Source organism: Aspergillus sydowii (genome assembly GCF_001890705.1).
Source record: "Aspergillus sydowii CBS 593.65 unplaced genomic scaffold ASPSYscaffold_15, whole genome shotgun sequence".
Lineage (NCBI taxonomy): Eukaryota > Fungi > Ascomycota > Eurotiomycetes > Eurotiales > Aspergillaceae > Aspergillus > Aspergillus sydowii.
In genome coordinates this window covers 330845-345618 of record NW_024467873.1, presented here as the reverse complement: position 1 = coordinate 345618, position 14774 = coordinate 330845, and the positions used below count along the sequence as shown (strand labels likewise).

At 48.8% G+C, this 14774-nt stretch overlaps 5 protein-coding genes across 5 annotated transcripts; 2 read left to right on the top strand and 3 right to left on the bottom strand.

Moving 5' to 3' along the window:
* Positions 1-58: 58 nt before the first annotated feature.
* Positions 59-2138, bottom strand: ASPSYDRAFT_186884 (uncharacterized protein). The gene is made up of 8 exons (XM_040843586.1): positions 1621-2138; positions 1447-1570; positions 1362-1383; positions 1087-1310; positions 981-1012; positions 645-928; positions 447-592; positions 59-386 (listed from the first exon to the last, which is right to left on the bottom strand). Exons 1-8 carry the CDS (start codon positions 2120-2122, stop codon positions 263-265), a joined length of 1458 nt encoding a protein of 485 aa, XP_040697599.1. The 5' UTR covers positions 2123-2138; the 3' UTR covers positions 59-262.
* Positions 2139-4902: 2764 nt separating this feature from the next.
* ASPSYDRAFT_136621 (uncharacterized protein) lies at positions 4903-5728 on the top strand. The gene is made up of 3 exons (XM_040840767.1): positions 4903-5210; positions 5278-5345; positions 5423-5728. Exons 1-3 carry the CDS (start codon positions 4954-4956, stop codon positions 5497-5499), a joined length of 402 nt encoding a protein of 133 aa, XP_040697598.1. The 5' UTR covers positions 4903-4953; the 3' UTR covers positions 5500-5728.
* Positions 5729-7102: 1374 nt separating this feature from the next.
* ASPSYDRAFT_61770 (aldo/keto reductase) lies at positions 7103-8226 on the bottom strand (the record flags this gene model as incomplete). The annotated part of the gene is made up of 2 exons (XM_040850031.1): positions 7103-7564; positions 7642-8226. The coding sequence occupies 2 exons, from the start codon at positions 8224-8226 to the stop codon at positions 7103-7105; spliced, it is 1047 nt and encodes a 348-aa protein (XP_040697597.1).
* A 1182-nt stretch (positions 8227-9408) lies between these two features.
* ASPSYDRAFT_36027 (uncharacterized protein) lies at positions 9409-10249 on the bottom strand (the record flags this gene model as incomplete). The annotated part of the gene is made up of 2 exons (XM_040845386.1): positions 9409-9687; positions 10070-10249. The coding sequence occupies 2 exons, from the start codon at positions 10247-10249 to the stop codon at positions 9409-9411; spliced, it is 459 nt and encodes a 152-aa protein (XP_040697596.1).
* Positions 10250-10383: 134 nt separating this feature from the next.
* Positions 10384-14442, top strand: ASPSYDRAFT_50541 (hybrid sensor histidine kinase/response regulator). Its single transcript, XM_040848103.1, has 3 exons — positions 10384-10678; positions 10730-10871; positions 10930-14442. Exons 1-3 carry the CDS (start codon positions 10389-10391, stop codon positions 14098-14100), a joined length of 3603 nt encoding a protein of 1200 aa, XP_040697595.1. The 5' UTR covers positions 10384-10388; the 3' UTR covers positions 14101-14442.
* The last annotated feature ends 332 nt before the right edge of the window (positions 14443-14774 follow it).

Genomic DNA, 14774 nt, shown 5'->3' with positions numbered 1-14774 from the left:
AGCTAAGATTAAGCATAAACAAATTAAGATTCTATAGTAACTTAATAAACCAGTGCCTAATCGGCTAATCTTATTATACTGTATAAAGCTAATAAGTAATAACTTACAATAGGTAGGATTCAGATCTTTCGCCGAGGATTGTTCCCTCGTTGCACTCCGGTCCAGGCTTGTAAAATGGTTTCCACACACTCCCCCCCAACCACCTCCTCGTCACAATTGTCTGGTTTTTCTGGGTTGTCCTTTGACATTGAAATGAAAGCCATCATATAGTGTACCTGAAATCCGGATCATCGTTGATAACCTTTTCTCCTTTGTCGGCTTTCTTGTTGGAAATCCTGAAGTACACCGAGAGCATACCAACGGTAAGGACCACGAGGCCACTGCAACTAAAAGGTGGGAGAGAGTGTCAGAATTTAGGTGAGATGACATGATGATTGCCAACTTACACGATTGTTGCCATCATACCGGGCACGTAGTCTGGCCGGTCTTGAGTTCTGAATACAAGACTGCCTGCGATGCCACCTATGCCGCCCATGCCAGTCAACGTCGCAGAGCAAAACGCCCGCTTCCATTGGCCGCGAATATTGTTTGCCTGCATGAAGTCAGCGGAAGTTGACTCCGGTCCATGTTTGATTTGACTTCACCTGATAGGTCATGATAGCCGGTATATTGGCGTTTACACCCCCAACGGCCAGAAACACACCAAAGTATTTGACCGCAGAGTCCGCATGGAATCCCATGACACAAAGGCCAATCACCCCAAGCAGGCTGTTCGCGACAACGATGATGCCCCGGACCCGGTAGCGGTCTCCCACCCAGGAAGTAGCATACATCAGTATTGCCGAAAATGCATAGGGCGGCGCAATAAGGCACTGGGACGCGGCCAGACTGAAGTTCAAGTTTTCCCGTAAGATAATGGGAAGAAAGTCTGTCCTAGTTAACTTTGTATCCTCGGGCTCCCCCTCTGTTGAAGTACTCACATGAGAATGCGTACGAGACGGTCGTCGTGCAACTGGGAATGATGTCAGACCAGTCCGGTAAAGCTGCAAGGAACAGCTGTCGCCTTCATCATTGGAAACCACTGACAAGAAAATAAATGCAAATCCCCAGACCTCGAGATGCAGAGCCGGCTGGAGGTATTTGACGAGGTTGAATTCTTCGATTTCCACATCTCCTCGGTCTTGTTCCAGTCGGTCGATGATAAACTGACATTCGTCCGGCTTCAAGAAGTAGGGAGACGATTTTTCTCGTTCTTCGTCTGGAAAGCGGATCATGAAGATATAGGCGAAGATGGCGATGGCGCAGGTTATCTAGCGAACAATCAATTTTGACGAATATCAAATGAATTTCCCAACACTTACGACACCCTCTATAATGAAAATCCTGGGGAGCTGTTAGTTCAATTGGCAGATTGACAGCAACAGTGGTTGGCTTGTAAATACTTACCATCTCCAGCCCCGAAGACCCTCGACACCCTCCATTTGCATCAAGCCATAAGCGATGATGCCTGAACATGCAGAGCCGAAACTGCCAATGAGATAAAAGACCGAGTACCGCCGCGCAACCTCGACTATTGTGGATTAACACCCGAGGAAAGATGGCAGTGGAGGGGCATCCTACACCGAGTATACCAAGTCGACAACAGATAAACACAGCCTGGAAAGTACCCTGCCTCGAAGATTCCCAGGATAAGTCTCAAGGCTAGCAGCGTGGTCCACTCTTGGCTGAATCCGAAGCCAATAATGACACAGCCCCATAGGATACAGATGCCGGGCAAGAAAATGCGAGGGCCAATCTTGCGGCATAGGACGGTCATTGGAGGCTGGAGAATCGTGTAAGTGATGAAGAAAACCAGTGACATCAGGCTATATCGATATCCCTCCAGCATGTCGAGGTCTTCCCTCATTCCGGCTATGGCTGCATTTGCAACGTTCTTTCGATCCATGAGCGAGACGAAGTACATCAGGCCCAGACATGGGAGAAGCCGGATGTCGATTCGGCGCCTGATGGCGGCACCCTCTTTGGCGCTGAATCGTCCAGCGGCTTCATCGTCGGGTTTCAGCGTCTCGAGATGATCAAGACTATGTTTCTCATCTTCGACCGGGGCTGTAGTGCCAGTCATATTGCCGCTTTGGGTCTCAGCTCTAGGCATGATAAGTCAATAAGGGCGATAAAAAGTGAGAAAGTAGAAACACGACCTTGAGCAAGCACCCCGCGTACGCCGAGTGCAACTTATCTTGCTGGCAGGTCAACCTCGGAATGACCGAGCAAGACAAAAACATTCCCAACGAGCAGCCGGCGAACCTCCGAGGCCCGAGATCAGGAGATGATTGGCTATAAGCATGCATGGCAAGAGGAGTTCCAAGAGTTGCTTTGGGCTCCTGCTGTTGTCCGGGGTTTCTTGGCTGGCTTGGGCCTCCGCTTCCACTCCGCGCTGGGTCGAAGATTCGATGTTTTAGTGGAGAATCTTTCCCAGCGCGCGGGGAAAGTGGAGTCTGTCTTTTTGCCTCAGCTTGCTTCTCGTTTGCAAAAATTGGGGAAGGTTTGCTATTGATTTTCTGACCCCGTAATGAACAGCCCCAAGCAGAGGACCATGGAATCAACCAAGAAGAGCGCTCAAGCTCCTTGACACGCCACGTTATTAAAGTTGGGTGCGCCATTGGGCTCGCATTCTTGGCGTTTTTCGACGAATGTCCGGAGATTGGAGATATCCCGAGCGACATGGGGGTTGATGTATCCGTATGTGAGAGGCCAATACTGTAAGGCACCGGAAGATGCCAGGAAGGTGCCAGGAAGGTGCCAGGAAGGTGCCAGGAAGGTGCCAGGATCTAGCAGGGAGTACTGATTCAACCAACCAGCAGCCTTCGCTCTGAACAGAATCAAGTCCTTCAGGATCTAAAGGAGCTAAATACCTGGAGGCCCACTGCTTGCTCCGGAGGTGGACCGACTGTGGTCTAGCCCCTGCCTCAACTGGCCTACCCCGCGCTGGATAATTATGCAGTTCCTTTAACGGATCCGTCCTGAACAGGGATATGCGTTGCTTGGCTACCTGCAAAGAATCGAGATCTATCGATTGCATGGTGGTGACCGACGTGGTCAAATGGCGTTGGTAGGGAGTTCCCCTGGACATGATACAGGTACTATGCAGTTAGAAATTATAAGAGAGCCGTTAAAGAGGACAAGGAGGGAAAGGCCCTCAGCGAGTTCGCTTCTGGGGCTAGGTAGTCATGTAGTCCACGGTGGACCTGGTGGAATCGGTGCAGTTTGCGTTTACACCCCGGCATTGTTTTCACTTCTCCATCCCTTCGTACCTCTACACTACACATGCTGCGGCGGTCTTCAAGAAAGTATTTACCCTTTTGCCCTTTGTCGCGTAGCCCTGGCTAAATTGGAATGGCATAGCCACAACAACCAAGCCGTATTGGAGAAAAGTAAGAGTAAGAAGGGTCGAAGCCATCCCGAAACATTGCGAAATGGAGCAGTATGGCCATGATAGCTATATATAAGCAAGATATTCTAAGTTACATGGATCCTGGTATGCTTAACGTATTTGAGAATCTTATCATCTGTGAAAATTCTTTCCCCTTGGTGAGTACGAGACAATTCGACATTTGTTCTCTTTGCCTGAATGGCCCGAAGTTCGATGGAGTCCTTGAACCACCCTGTTCGCTTGAGTACATACGAGACCCCGTCGACCTTCAATGGACATACAAGGTCTGCAACTTTTATCCGCAGAGCCAGCCAGCAAAGCTGGGACCATCATGTAAGTTTGTCCTTCCAGTGTAACCAGCTTTTCTGACGACGATCAGTCCCTGGAGATGACAGGATGCTTGAGAACCTTGGACGCTGCCCAGATATGCACGGCCCACATTGTCTCTCCTAAGGATGTAACAGGTCCATGTCCAGCAGCCAATCAGTTCCCTGAAATATCGTTGCAGGCACGGGCAGCTGGCGAGCCATGTGGTACTGCTGCAACCATGAGCAGACCATTTGTCGTATGAGGCTGGCATCCCGACAATCAGGCGGAGTTTTCCTACCAAGGGAATAGAAAATCAAACGTTCTCGCCCCGTGAGTGTAACCGCCAACGCTCGAAGAAGATAGAGGAAAGGGAAGATTGAGCCACAGAGTAAAGAGGGGGGAAGTAGGAGAGCCTAGTCAAGGAACAGAAGCATGCATATATACCGACTGAGCTCAGTTCCTTGACAGACTCTCAGATACAATTCATGGCAGCAGTCGCGAGCAGTACAGAGAGGGTAGTAAAGCGGTCAACCTGTTAATCCAAGTGGTAATGGCCAGCATCCTCTGTGGAATTGTAGATACTCCACTGGGCCTCGATCCCCAGTGGGGGCGGAACACAAATTGATCACAAAATATCTTTCTCTCTTTGTATTGACACCCGGCTGCCGTGCTATAATTTATATTATATAGGAGCTACGTTGATACTATTAGGGAATCAGGCCATGCAGCGCTTCAACGACTGGATTAGGAATATTGAAGAAGTTGAGAGAACTGCTCCGAATTGCGCTTGAGATAGGAGCTTTACAAGATTCCTGTAGCCTCATCTATTCCCATATAGGAATATAAGGATCACTTGCTTGTTTCAGCACCGCCCAAGGACCGGGGGATGAAGGATGAGGATTTGGTCTTCAGGGCTGAGCGACCTAAAGGGGCTGGATATCCACCGAGTCAGTTGATGTGGCTTACGCACCGGTATTAACATGGGCATGGGTCTATCAACCCTCCATAACCCAAATTGGCCCCGGCCCCCACTGCGCAGGCCACTGTGGATTTGGCTTACGGTAGATCTACTCTACAATCAGTAACATAATCTTAAAGTCACCCAGTGTCATTATTATTTAAAGGGTACGGAATCGCCTTGCCATGTCCTGTCTCCTATTCTCCAGCTATTCCCTTCCATCATACCCTTTACCCCCCCCCCAACTCTTGTCAACATGGTATCTATCAAGTCTGCCCTTGTCACTCTTGCGCTTTCCACCACCGCGCTGGCTGGCGTTAGATGTGGCTCCTCCGAACTAGAGGCACCCAAGGACCAGCTCCAGCAATGTATCGATGAACTTCACGCCCGAGACCAGGAGCTTTGTACCGTCCCAGCGGGACAGCTAAATATGGGGTTCGTCCATATTGGCACAGCCATGATCACGGGCGTGCACAATGATGGGAACACGGAAGAAGATACAAGCTCATGGTGGTATGTTGGGTGTATTGCAGTATACTTATTGGATTGGATTGCTGACAGATGGGCCTCTACTATTTAGCGGGCATGTTGCGGACGCCGCGCAGGAAATTCTTGATCAGTGTGGCGGCGATAAGGATACTGTCTCTGGTAAGTTTTGCTTGTTAATGCTTCTGTGTCTATGCAAGCGGGGATAAAGGCGCTAATAAAATCACTTATTCTTGTAGGTTCTAACGAAGCTTATGGAAACGGCAATCTTAGTGTTAATCTTATCTACCGGGATGAGGACGGTCCCGACACTTAAGTCAGGAATGGCTGCTGGGACTCCAAGAGCGAGTATAGCTTATTCAGATATGTTTATCTGGCCAAAGATGCGATCAAGAAGGTTCTTTGGTCGGCTATTGGAAATTAATAATAGAGTACTGTCCTATGTACCGAGAGCACTTGCGCAATACTCTGGAGTATAGTTGAAAAAAAGAGATATTAAATGTACAAATTTAATAAGCTTTCTATATCTGAGGCAGGTGTTTCCTAAGACTAAGAAAAAACCATGGGTATAAGGCTGTTATAGAGACAATTAGGCGGAGTTGGCTGATACTCATCGGACATTTCATATCTCGCCCAACACCGGAGCGACCGGGGAATTTAACTGATATTGACTCCAACTGAGTCCAAAAGACTGCATTGCAGTTTATAAGGATAAGGTACGGTGCACCTTCGGCCACGGGTTGGAAAGCTAAAAGAGAGTGTCTAGCAGGTTGTACAGAAGAAATTGTAATTCCTGTAGTTACATAAATCGCGTCTAGTGCATGCTCTGCTAATCGGCACATAATCATCAAACCATATTAACTTCACCAATATCTTGGGACACCACTGAACTATCCACATAGATTCTCCCCCTCGCCGAATGATGGACATTTAGGCAGCGAACATGAGGTGCTTACAGGCCGGTTGCCAGCGGCTTTACCAATCGGTCGGCGTGATCTATGCGTGTAAAACCAATAATATTTGCTGGTTTCGCACCCATGCTTCGACTTGTGTATGCTCTCACACCTTGGGGTTAATCCTTCGGGTCCGGAGAGGCAGCGGGGAAAAAGCCCGAGACGAGGCGCAACCCCGAGACGGAGTTATGCACAGACGGCGATCGCAGAAATGCAGCTAATAAATACACCCCCGAGGAGTTGCAGGAGATCATGCTGCATTCTATACTGCGAGACTGCTGTAGGTTCTTTAAGAAACATGGTTTCGGAAATATGGTCATGACAGCCGGGCACCCTCAGCCAGCGCGACTCTTGTGAATACTCCCCGGCGACAGGCTTCGGTACGTACTCCTGCGTTGCGTACATCGTCAACCACGGCTCATCAACTGGCTGGCCCAGATTCCGTCCCGTTGCTTTGCATCGCTATATGAACGTAAGGGGGTCAGTAACTATAGAAGTTTTGACTAAATTAGATTTTAATTACTATAGGCTCTAGGTTTGGCTCCTATATACTTTAAATATCTTAAGCTTATAATAGGTTAAATATAGTTCTTAATAATAGTTTTAATTTACCTTGAGTTAAAAATATGAAACGGGTGATTAGAATCTTAGACCGGCGTATGACAGCGATAGATATGATAACGCAGTGTTCCTTGTAGCAAGCTTGGCCAAAGCATTTTTTGTCTCCGTGCACTTAATAATGAAAGGTCCGCAGCTGCTCCTCCTTGAATACTAGTATCAAGTGACAGCCCCGCAGTTGCAACACATTCATACAAACGAATGTTGGGCTTCTTCGATGTTATTCCTACACAGCGTTATTCGTACAATTCATATCAACCAGGAGTTATGGAACAAACTTGATGAAAGAATGCATTTCGTAATTTCATTGACTTATTGTATTCATGAATCGTCGCAACGTCTACAAACCTAGTGCGTCTTGCCTCTCATAGTACCCTCAATCCCCTCCAGGTCACTGTACAACCGCCACTCGTAGTCCAAACTGGGGTCATTAAAGCGAGCCTTCGCGTCTAAAGTTGCGATTCGGGCCATGTCGTCGGGCTGGAGCTCAAAATCGGCCTCCAAGTTCTGGTCAATCTGCCAGTCGACAACGCTCTTGGGGATGACAGAGCGACCGCTGTTCATCCCCCATGCAAGCACCACCTGCACGGGGGTCTTGCCGTACTTCTCGCCGATTTCCTTCAGCAGTGGTTGATCGATGACCCGCTTCATATGCGCAATCTGCTTCGACCATCCGGTCTGCCGGTAGAAGTCGTTCATGTTGCCCAGGGGGCTGAACTGGATAACGTGGATGCCTTTTGTCTTCAGCCACTCGTTGAATCCCTTTTGCTGTAGATAGGGGTGGACCTCCATTTGGTGAACAGCGGGGACCTGAAGGGATACAAATATAATATTAATTGGCGTCAGAAATCTTTCTTTGGCAAGCGTCTTGGCTGGAGTTCACTCACCGTAGAGGACTCCTTGATCAACGCCTCGATTTCGCCCTTGCTGAAGTTCGAAACCCCAATGGCCTTGACTTTTCCGGTCTTGGTCAGTTTCTCCATCGCTTTCCATGTGTCGACAAACGTCGTCTCTCCGTGGATCATCCTGCCCTCGGCGTCTCGGGGGAATCGGTCGGGTCCTCGCTTGAAGGTACAGGGGTAGTGCATTAGCAAAAGGTCGACATACGGGGTATCCAGGTCGCGGAGTGAGTCGTCCAATGCACGCTCCACGTCATCGGGATGGTAGTCACTACACCACAGCTTTGTGCCGAGGAAGACCTCTTCACGGGGGATGCCGCTCTTCTTGATTCCCTTCCCGACTTGCTCTTCGACGTCGTAAACGCGGGCTGTATCTATCAGACGCATGCCCTTCTGCAGGGCGCGGCTGACGGTATCTTCCTGGGAATCAGCATCCTGGAATGTTCCGAAGCCGAGCGCGGGAATCTTGGCTCCGGTGTTGAGTGTATAAGAGGTTGCACGAGTGGCCAGAGTCCGCAAAGAATGCTGTCGCAGGGGCGCGAAGGTTTTCCTGACCGCTGCGAGGGATGCCATGGTTGTGGTGCGTGAGGAAAGCTGACAGCTTTCCCCAAGCCGTCGCTGGGCGGGGTTTAAATGTCACAGAGCTACACCGTAGGGCTGTGGAGATGCAGACTCCGTGTCGAGAACCCTCGAGACGAGCACAATGCCAAGACCATCCTGCTGAAGCCATACAGAACTTGATAATAGGCCATGGCACATATACATGCTTGTTGACGGATTACCATGAATGGCGGCCTTTTCTCCCATTTCTAGTCAAAGAACATACATACACTCAATGGGCTATGGGCTCCTAGTCGCTCACTCGCTCTCCAGTTTCTTCCTTTGTTCGTTTACAGAGAGATAGACTAATATATATCCGCTCCCACCACCTGCCTTAGTACGTATTTGGTCGTATTCACCTTATAGTAGTGTAAAAACAGAAAGGCCTAGTCAGTTATATTGAAAGATAAGTAAATATATATATTATAGTGTTATATAGCATATCTAAAATCTAGATTATTAATAATAGCCTTTTCTCCTTAGTCTACTTTCTTATTTAAAATTTTGAATTATACTCTTAATATACTAAGGCCGGTCTCTATATTCCAGTAACGGAAGTTTATCCGTTCGCGAGAGATTTGTTTGGGGAGGATGGAATTTAACAGAAGTTATAGGATTAGAACTAATAAAACTGTAATTCAATAGTAAGGAGGGTGTATAACCAAACTCTCTAGGGGTCGGTGTATACTGTGGGATGTTTATTAGTGGCAACACAACGATTGATGAGGTAGCAATATTGTGCCAGGAACCAGGAACCAGGAACCAGGAACAGGCGTTCCCTGGCTTCTGAATGACATGATCGTCGGTTACGTCGTTCTGCATAAATAATCGGCTTTACGCATGCATAGAGAATGATTATAGCTGGCACAACCGGGCTCATTCTGATTAGACAAAAAGAGAGGAGCGCTGCCCCCTTCTCCGCAAGATACCAGGTTTAGCCGCCACTGCCAAGTAGCTCGGAAATTAGTACATCGGCAATATGCTAACAATACTGCCGGCGTTATGTCGAAGATGCGGTATGGCATATTTCGTGGCCAGGCCAGAAACCTATCAGATTCACTTGTAGTGTCCGGCCCCAAACCGCAGCATCCATGTCACCCACCGCAGTGTTTCGACTAAGCAAGTGTGGGTGGACATCAGCATCAGCGGCCATATTCACAAGCCCGTCGGGACCTCCATGTATTCGAAGCCAGCGGCGATAAGGTGGTGAATGCTAGCCTCGTCCGCAAGATCGAAGTGAACAGCCCAAGCTGCGTTGCCGGAGGATCGAATCCCTTCTGCGACTGCGGAGGCTCCAGCGTAATTGATGTCACCAATAACGACTCTCGCATCTTCTTGGCTTTCAAGAAGTTTCGCTGTCGCTGCTCCTATGACCGTGGCACCGCCAGCAATAATAATTCGAAGAGGGAGATAGCTCATGACGTTGAATTGATACTGGGAATTTCAGGGCAGGCCCTTGGCAGCGACGGTAATGGGGTAGACACGCCAGCACTTCTTCCTGACCCAGTGGAACGTGAAAGTGAACCTGAATCCCTGGAGGCAGTGATGGCGACAGATTTGAACTTCGCGCGGTCCTGGGCGGCGACATTCGGGTCTGCTGCGCTGACGGACTGGCTTTCGTCTGAGCAAGGCAATGCTCCAAGCGGATGGCTGGTATAACAAATTATCAATGTTTTAGTAGCTTCGAACTAGTCTAATTAGGAAAGCGGTTGTCTATTTCAGTACTAGTGTATATCATGGAGTCAGTTGGAGAACGCTTTGGTCGCACGACATAGTAAAGTTAGGTTAAAGTTAATAAATTACGTACGTAACTTACCGTAACTAAGTCCAGGCCAGTCCGGCCACGGCGCGAGCTATCCGGCCCACCCGTCAGAGCCCTGACTCTGGATAACCCTCCTTCTGTCCACCACTCGGAATAAGATTCCATCAAGTCACAAACCTTACCAATGAGCCAATTAGATACGGCTCCAGTCAACATTGACCAATAAAACGACATTTGAGCAGAACAGTCGATTCCAAGAACCTGTTTTGGTGATGCCGTGGCAAAATCCACTTCCGCAACTACAATTTAAAGTATTTAGGATCTGTGGCTGGACGAATCTAACTGGACTTCATTTAGTTGTCCGATTTCAGCCATGGGACACTCCACGAAGCGAGGCCACAAAGCCGACCGTCGGTCGCGAGAAGTCTACCGTTACTTCCAGCCTGGTAATCCAGCCGCGTTGAATACAACATGGCTTCCTTTTGGGGATGACTCGACTTCGGCCGCAAACTTGGCATCCGCGACGAATGCTGCGACAGCTGAGGCATCAACGTCCGTCAATTATACCAGCCAACCTAATACCCTCAGCAGCCCAAATACAACCTTGACGTCATTCGCTCAACTTGCAGCACTGAATTTGAAAACAGAGCGGGCTTTGATATCGTACCAGCCTCCCTTCCTTTTCTTTATCTACTTCTATGGCTAATCGATCAGTATTATCGATCGGGAATCACAATACATCCTAGCGGAAGGTACGCGAACGATAGATATCAGCGACAACGGCGCTTTCAGTAGTGTGCAAGATGGACTCTGGTTTGGTACTTCGTTAGTTGAAAAACCCTGGAATGTCTGCCTGGTATGCATGTCAGCTACCTTGCGAGGATAGTCATTTGACTCATGAACTGGTGCTACAGGAGACCATTGCTCTCGAATCAAAAAAGCAGCCCGGCCAATCTCGCTCCTTCGTTGTCAACAACCTCGAGCAGGATGAACGGTTCAAGCTTTTACCCTTTGTGCAAGGAGCACCGCATTTTCGATTCTATGCTGGGACTCCTCTTACGACTGAAAACGGCGTGGACATAGGCTGTTTGTTCGTTCTGGACCCAACCCCCCGTGACGGGCTCTCGGATGTCGAAAGCAAATCCCTAGGAACTACTGCTTCGCTTGTGATGGACTTTCTGCGAGTAAGTCGACAGGCTTCGGAAGGACGGCGTACCTCGCGTCTTGCACGGGGTTTAACATACTTTGTCAACGGGAGCTCAAGTTTCATCCGGAATTTCCCGCCCTCGAGCGAGACGAACCTGCGCAGCTACTCCTCCTCCTCCTACAACTCTCGTACTAGGTCAAGATCTGGTCGATCAAAGAAGAGCAGTATCGTAAACGTCTCTGACCGCTCAAGCAGCGGCGATGCGCTATCATCTCGCATTATTCCTAGCGAAAGTATCTCTGTCAATTCTTCCGACCATCCCTCTGCTCCCTTACCTCACCGCAGCCATGACATGGTCTCTGGTCAGTATCAAGATAAACAGTGGACATTCCAGCGTGCCGCCAACCTGCTTCGGGAGAGTCTAGAGTTGAGCGGGGACGGTGGCGTTGTCTTTCTTGGGCTTGGTGGTAGCCCATTGATCGAAGAGAAGGCCGAAGTTTTCTATTCTGCGGAGAACAACAAGCCCGCGCCCCTCCTTGCTCTTTCAACGCACGACAATCCATTTGCATTCCGCGAAGGTTCCAAAATATCCGATCCCGCGTCTGACGTTGATAGCGTCTTTCTGCAGAGGTTATTTCATCGTTACCCGAAGGGAAGACTTTGGTCTTTCCATGGGGACGGAACTCTGACGACGTCTGACGAAGAGCAGAAATCCAGTCAGTCCGCAAGCGAAAATTCTGACGGCGGACGTAAAAGCCGCAGGGCAACGATGAGAGCTGGGGAAACAAGCATGCTGAATGCTTTCTTCCCTAATGCAAGCCAGGTTATATTTGTTCCACTTTGGGATGCAGTTGCATCCCAGTGGCATTCAGGTTGTTTTGTTTGGAATACTGAGAAGACCAACGTCTTCAGCTCTGCTGTTGATCTGAGTGCCGTGCTGGGGTTTGCCTCGTCCATTATGGTTGAGTGCAATCGCATTGATTCAGCCAATGCCGATCGTCGAAAAGGAGATTTTATTGGCAATGTTTCCCATGAGCTTCGTAGCCCATTGCACGGTATTCTTGCTGCTGCGGAGTTCTTGGGAGCTACTGATCCTAATTCTTTTCAGAGCTCTCTCATTGAGACCATCAACTCGTGTGGGCGGACTCTTTTGGACACGATGAACCAAGTGCTCGATTTCAGCAAGATCATGTCGTCTGATAGAAAGCGAAGGCGACTCAAACGCGACGCCGAAGACTCAGAAAACCTTCCGCACTTGGACTCTCTCGTTGCCACCGATGTGTCTAAGTTGTTAGAGGAGGCTGTTGAGAGCATATGTCGAGGACATTCTTTTGGGAAAAGGTCTACTGCGGTTATTGATCAGACGATGTCCATTTCCAAAGATTCTTCGTCATTTGGTGAAGTCGACGAGACCCTGGTCGATCGGCAGAATGACGTTGAAGTCATCATTGACATTGATGATAATAACTGGCTCTACAAAACTCAGCCAGGACCTCTCCGCCGGATTATCATGAACATAGTCGGGAATGCGCTTAAATACACCGCCCATGGCCATATATCTGTCCGAATTGAGGTTGAAGAACGGTCTCAGGACATTGCACACCATCAAGGCCACCAAGACCAGGTCACGCTGTCCATATCAGACACTGGAAAGGGAATTTCGAATGCATTTCTACGTGAAAAACTATTCAAACCATTCGCACAGGAGAACCCGCTGGCTGTTGGTACGGGTCTCGGATTGTCGATTGTTCGTAGTCTAGTGAAAAACATGAACGGGAAAATCGGTGTCAAGAGTAACACTGGAGAGGGCACCACTATCACTGTTTCTCTTCCCCTTGCGCGTTCTGTGGGAGAAGAGGAATCTACGTCTTCCCGGACCTCAACGATATGGTCGCCGGACACAGTTTGGCGCGACCTGCAAACGATCCGTCAGGTATATCGAAATACGCGTATCTCGATTTGGTGTCAAGGGAACAGTTATGATCGCCTGTTTTGGAGTGCGATCCGTCGCTACATTAAAGACTGGTTTTGCATGGAGCTTGTTCCCTTCAGTCCGAACCGGCCAGCTGACATCGTTCTCGGCTACGAGAAAGACCTTGCGGTCGCGGAACGCGAGCAACTACCTGCCGGATTAGATTCTCTGTTGATCTTTTGCGATGATCTCGCTGACTATCAGAAGAGCCAAGTGACATGGTCTGCCTTGGCCAATAAAGTAGTTTCTGTGTGGCTTCCATGTGGACCACGGAAGCTCGCTAGGTCAATTATTGACATATTGGCATCCAAAACTCGGTCCGTCGATCAGGGTCCGCACTCAGCCGCGCATCTTCACGCAACATCAACTACCGCTGAGCGCACGATCCCACGAGCTTCAACCTCTGTCGGCTCAGGGAACTCGTGTGATGAGGGCGAAGTTGTGGATTTGGATTGGCAGAGAGAAAACCCGTTAGGTTCCTCCATCGTTTCCGAAGACAAGGCCCCCGCACGTGCAAAACTGCCGGTTCATGCAGCCGCTGTTCGCAAAATGGAAGGCTCCTTTGCAGGTCCTCGGAAACCGCGGGTCTTGGTTGTTGAGGACAACGAGATCAATCTCAAGCTGATGCTCACGTTTTTGAGAAAAAGGAACTTACAAGTGCTGGATGCGGCCACGAATGGGAGTATTGCTGTGGATTACGTAGAGCAAAGAAGCCATGGTTACGATATTATATTCATGGACATGTCAATGCCAGTTATGGACGGATTTGAAGCTTCACGCGCGATTCGCGCTGTCGAAAGAGCGAACGAGGTGTCTGAACCAGCCTTTATTATCGCCTTGACAGGGCTTAGCAGATTTGCTGACGAGGCTAAAGCAAAGGCAGCAGGGGTTGATATGTTTCTCCCAAAACCTGCCTCTTTTCAAGATGTGGCACGCCTCCTTGATGACTGGGAAGCTAAGCAATAGACCTCCGGAGGACAAAGGACCATGAAGTACGCAACCTGGGTATAGGTAGCCGATGTATAACACAGCAGGTTTCAGTCCCAGAACTCTTGCTGCCCACTAATACTAACATTTCATCGCGTTCGCTATCCGGTACCAACAATACCTGATACTCTTCGTTGAATATAAAGCTCCTTTTAACCCCGAGATACCATACAGGAAAATTGCCGGTCTTTCATTCCTCCTTCTGGGTCGTAGTTCTTGGGAGTAGAATCGAATTGCTGTCCGTCCGCTGCAGACATTATTAGACGTCTTCTAAAGAAGTCTTCACGTCTTATAAGGCCAAGCCTGAACTCTGTCCATGGCCCCAAGCATCATTAGTTATTCGGTTTGTTAGTCAAGGCCGAAGAGAATTATAGCAGTCCTCTAAATTTTATAGACTTATATCTCTCACCCTTTCTCACCTCTACTTACTCAAGTAAGTAGTATTCTTATTATATTATTATCTATCTTAACTGTATTACTTAAAACTTAGTATCGATCACCCCTAAAAGTTAGTAATGTACCCGGGGCTTGTTACACTCCTAACCGTGTTGATAATTATAGCTTTAAGTACGGCTGAGCAGACGGGAAGCCCTGTTTTCCACACCCTGTGGTTGTATATACCGGAATTAGAAATTGAGAGAATGATGTGCAAT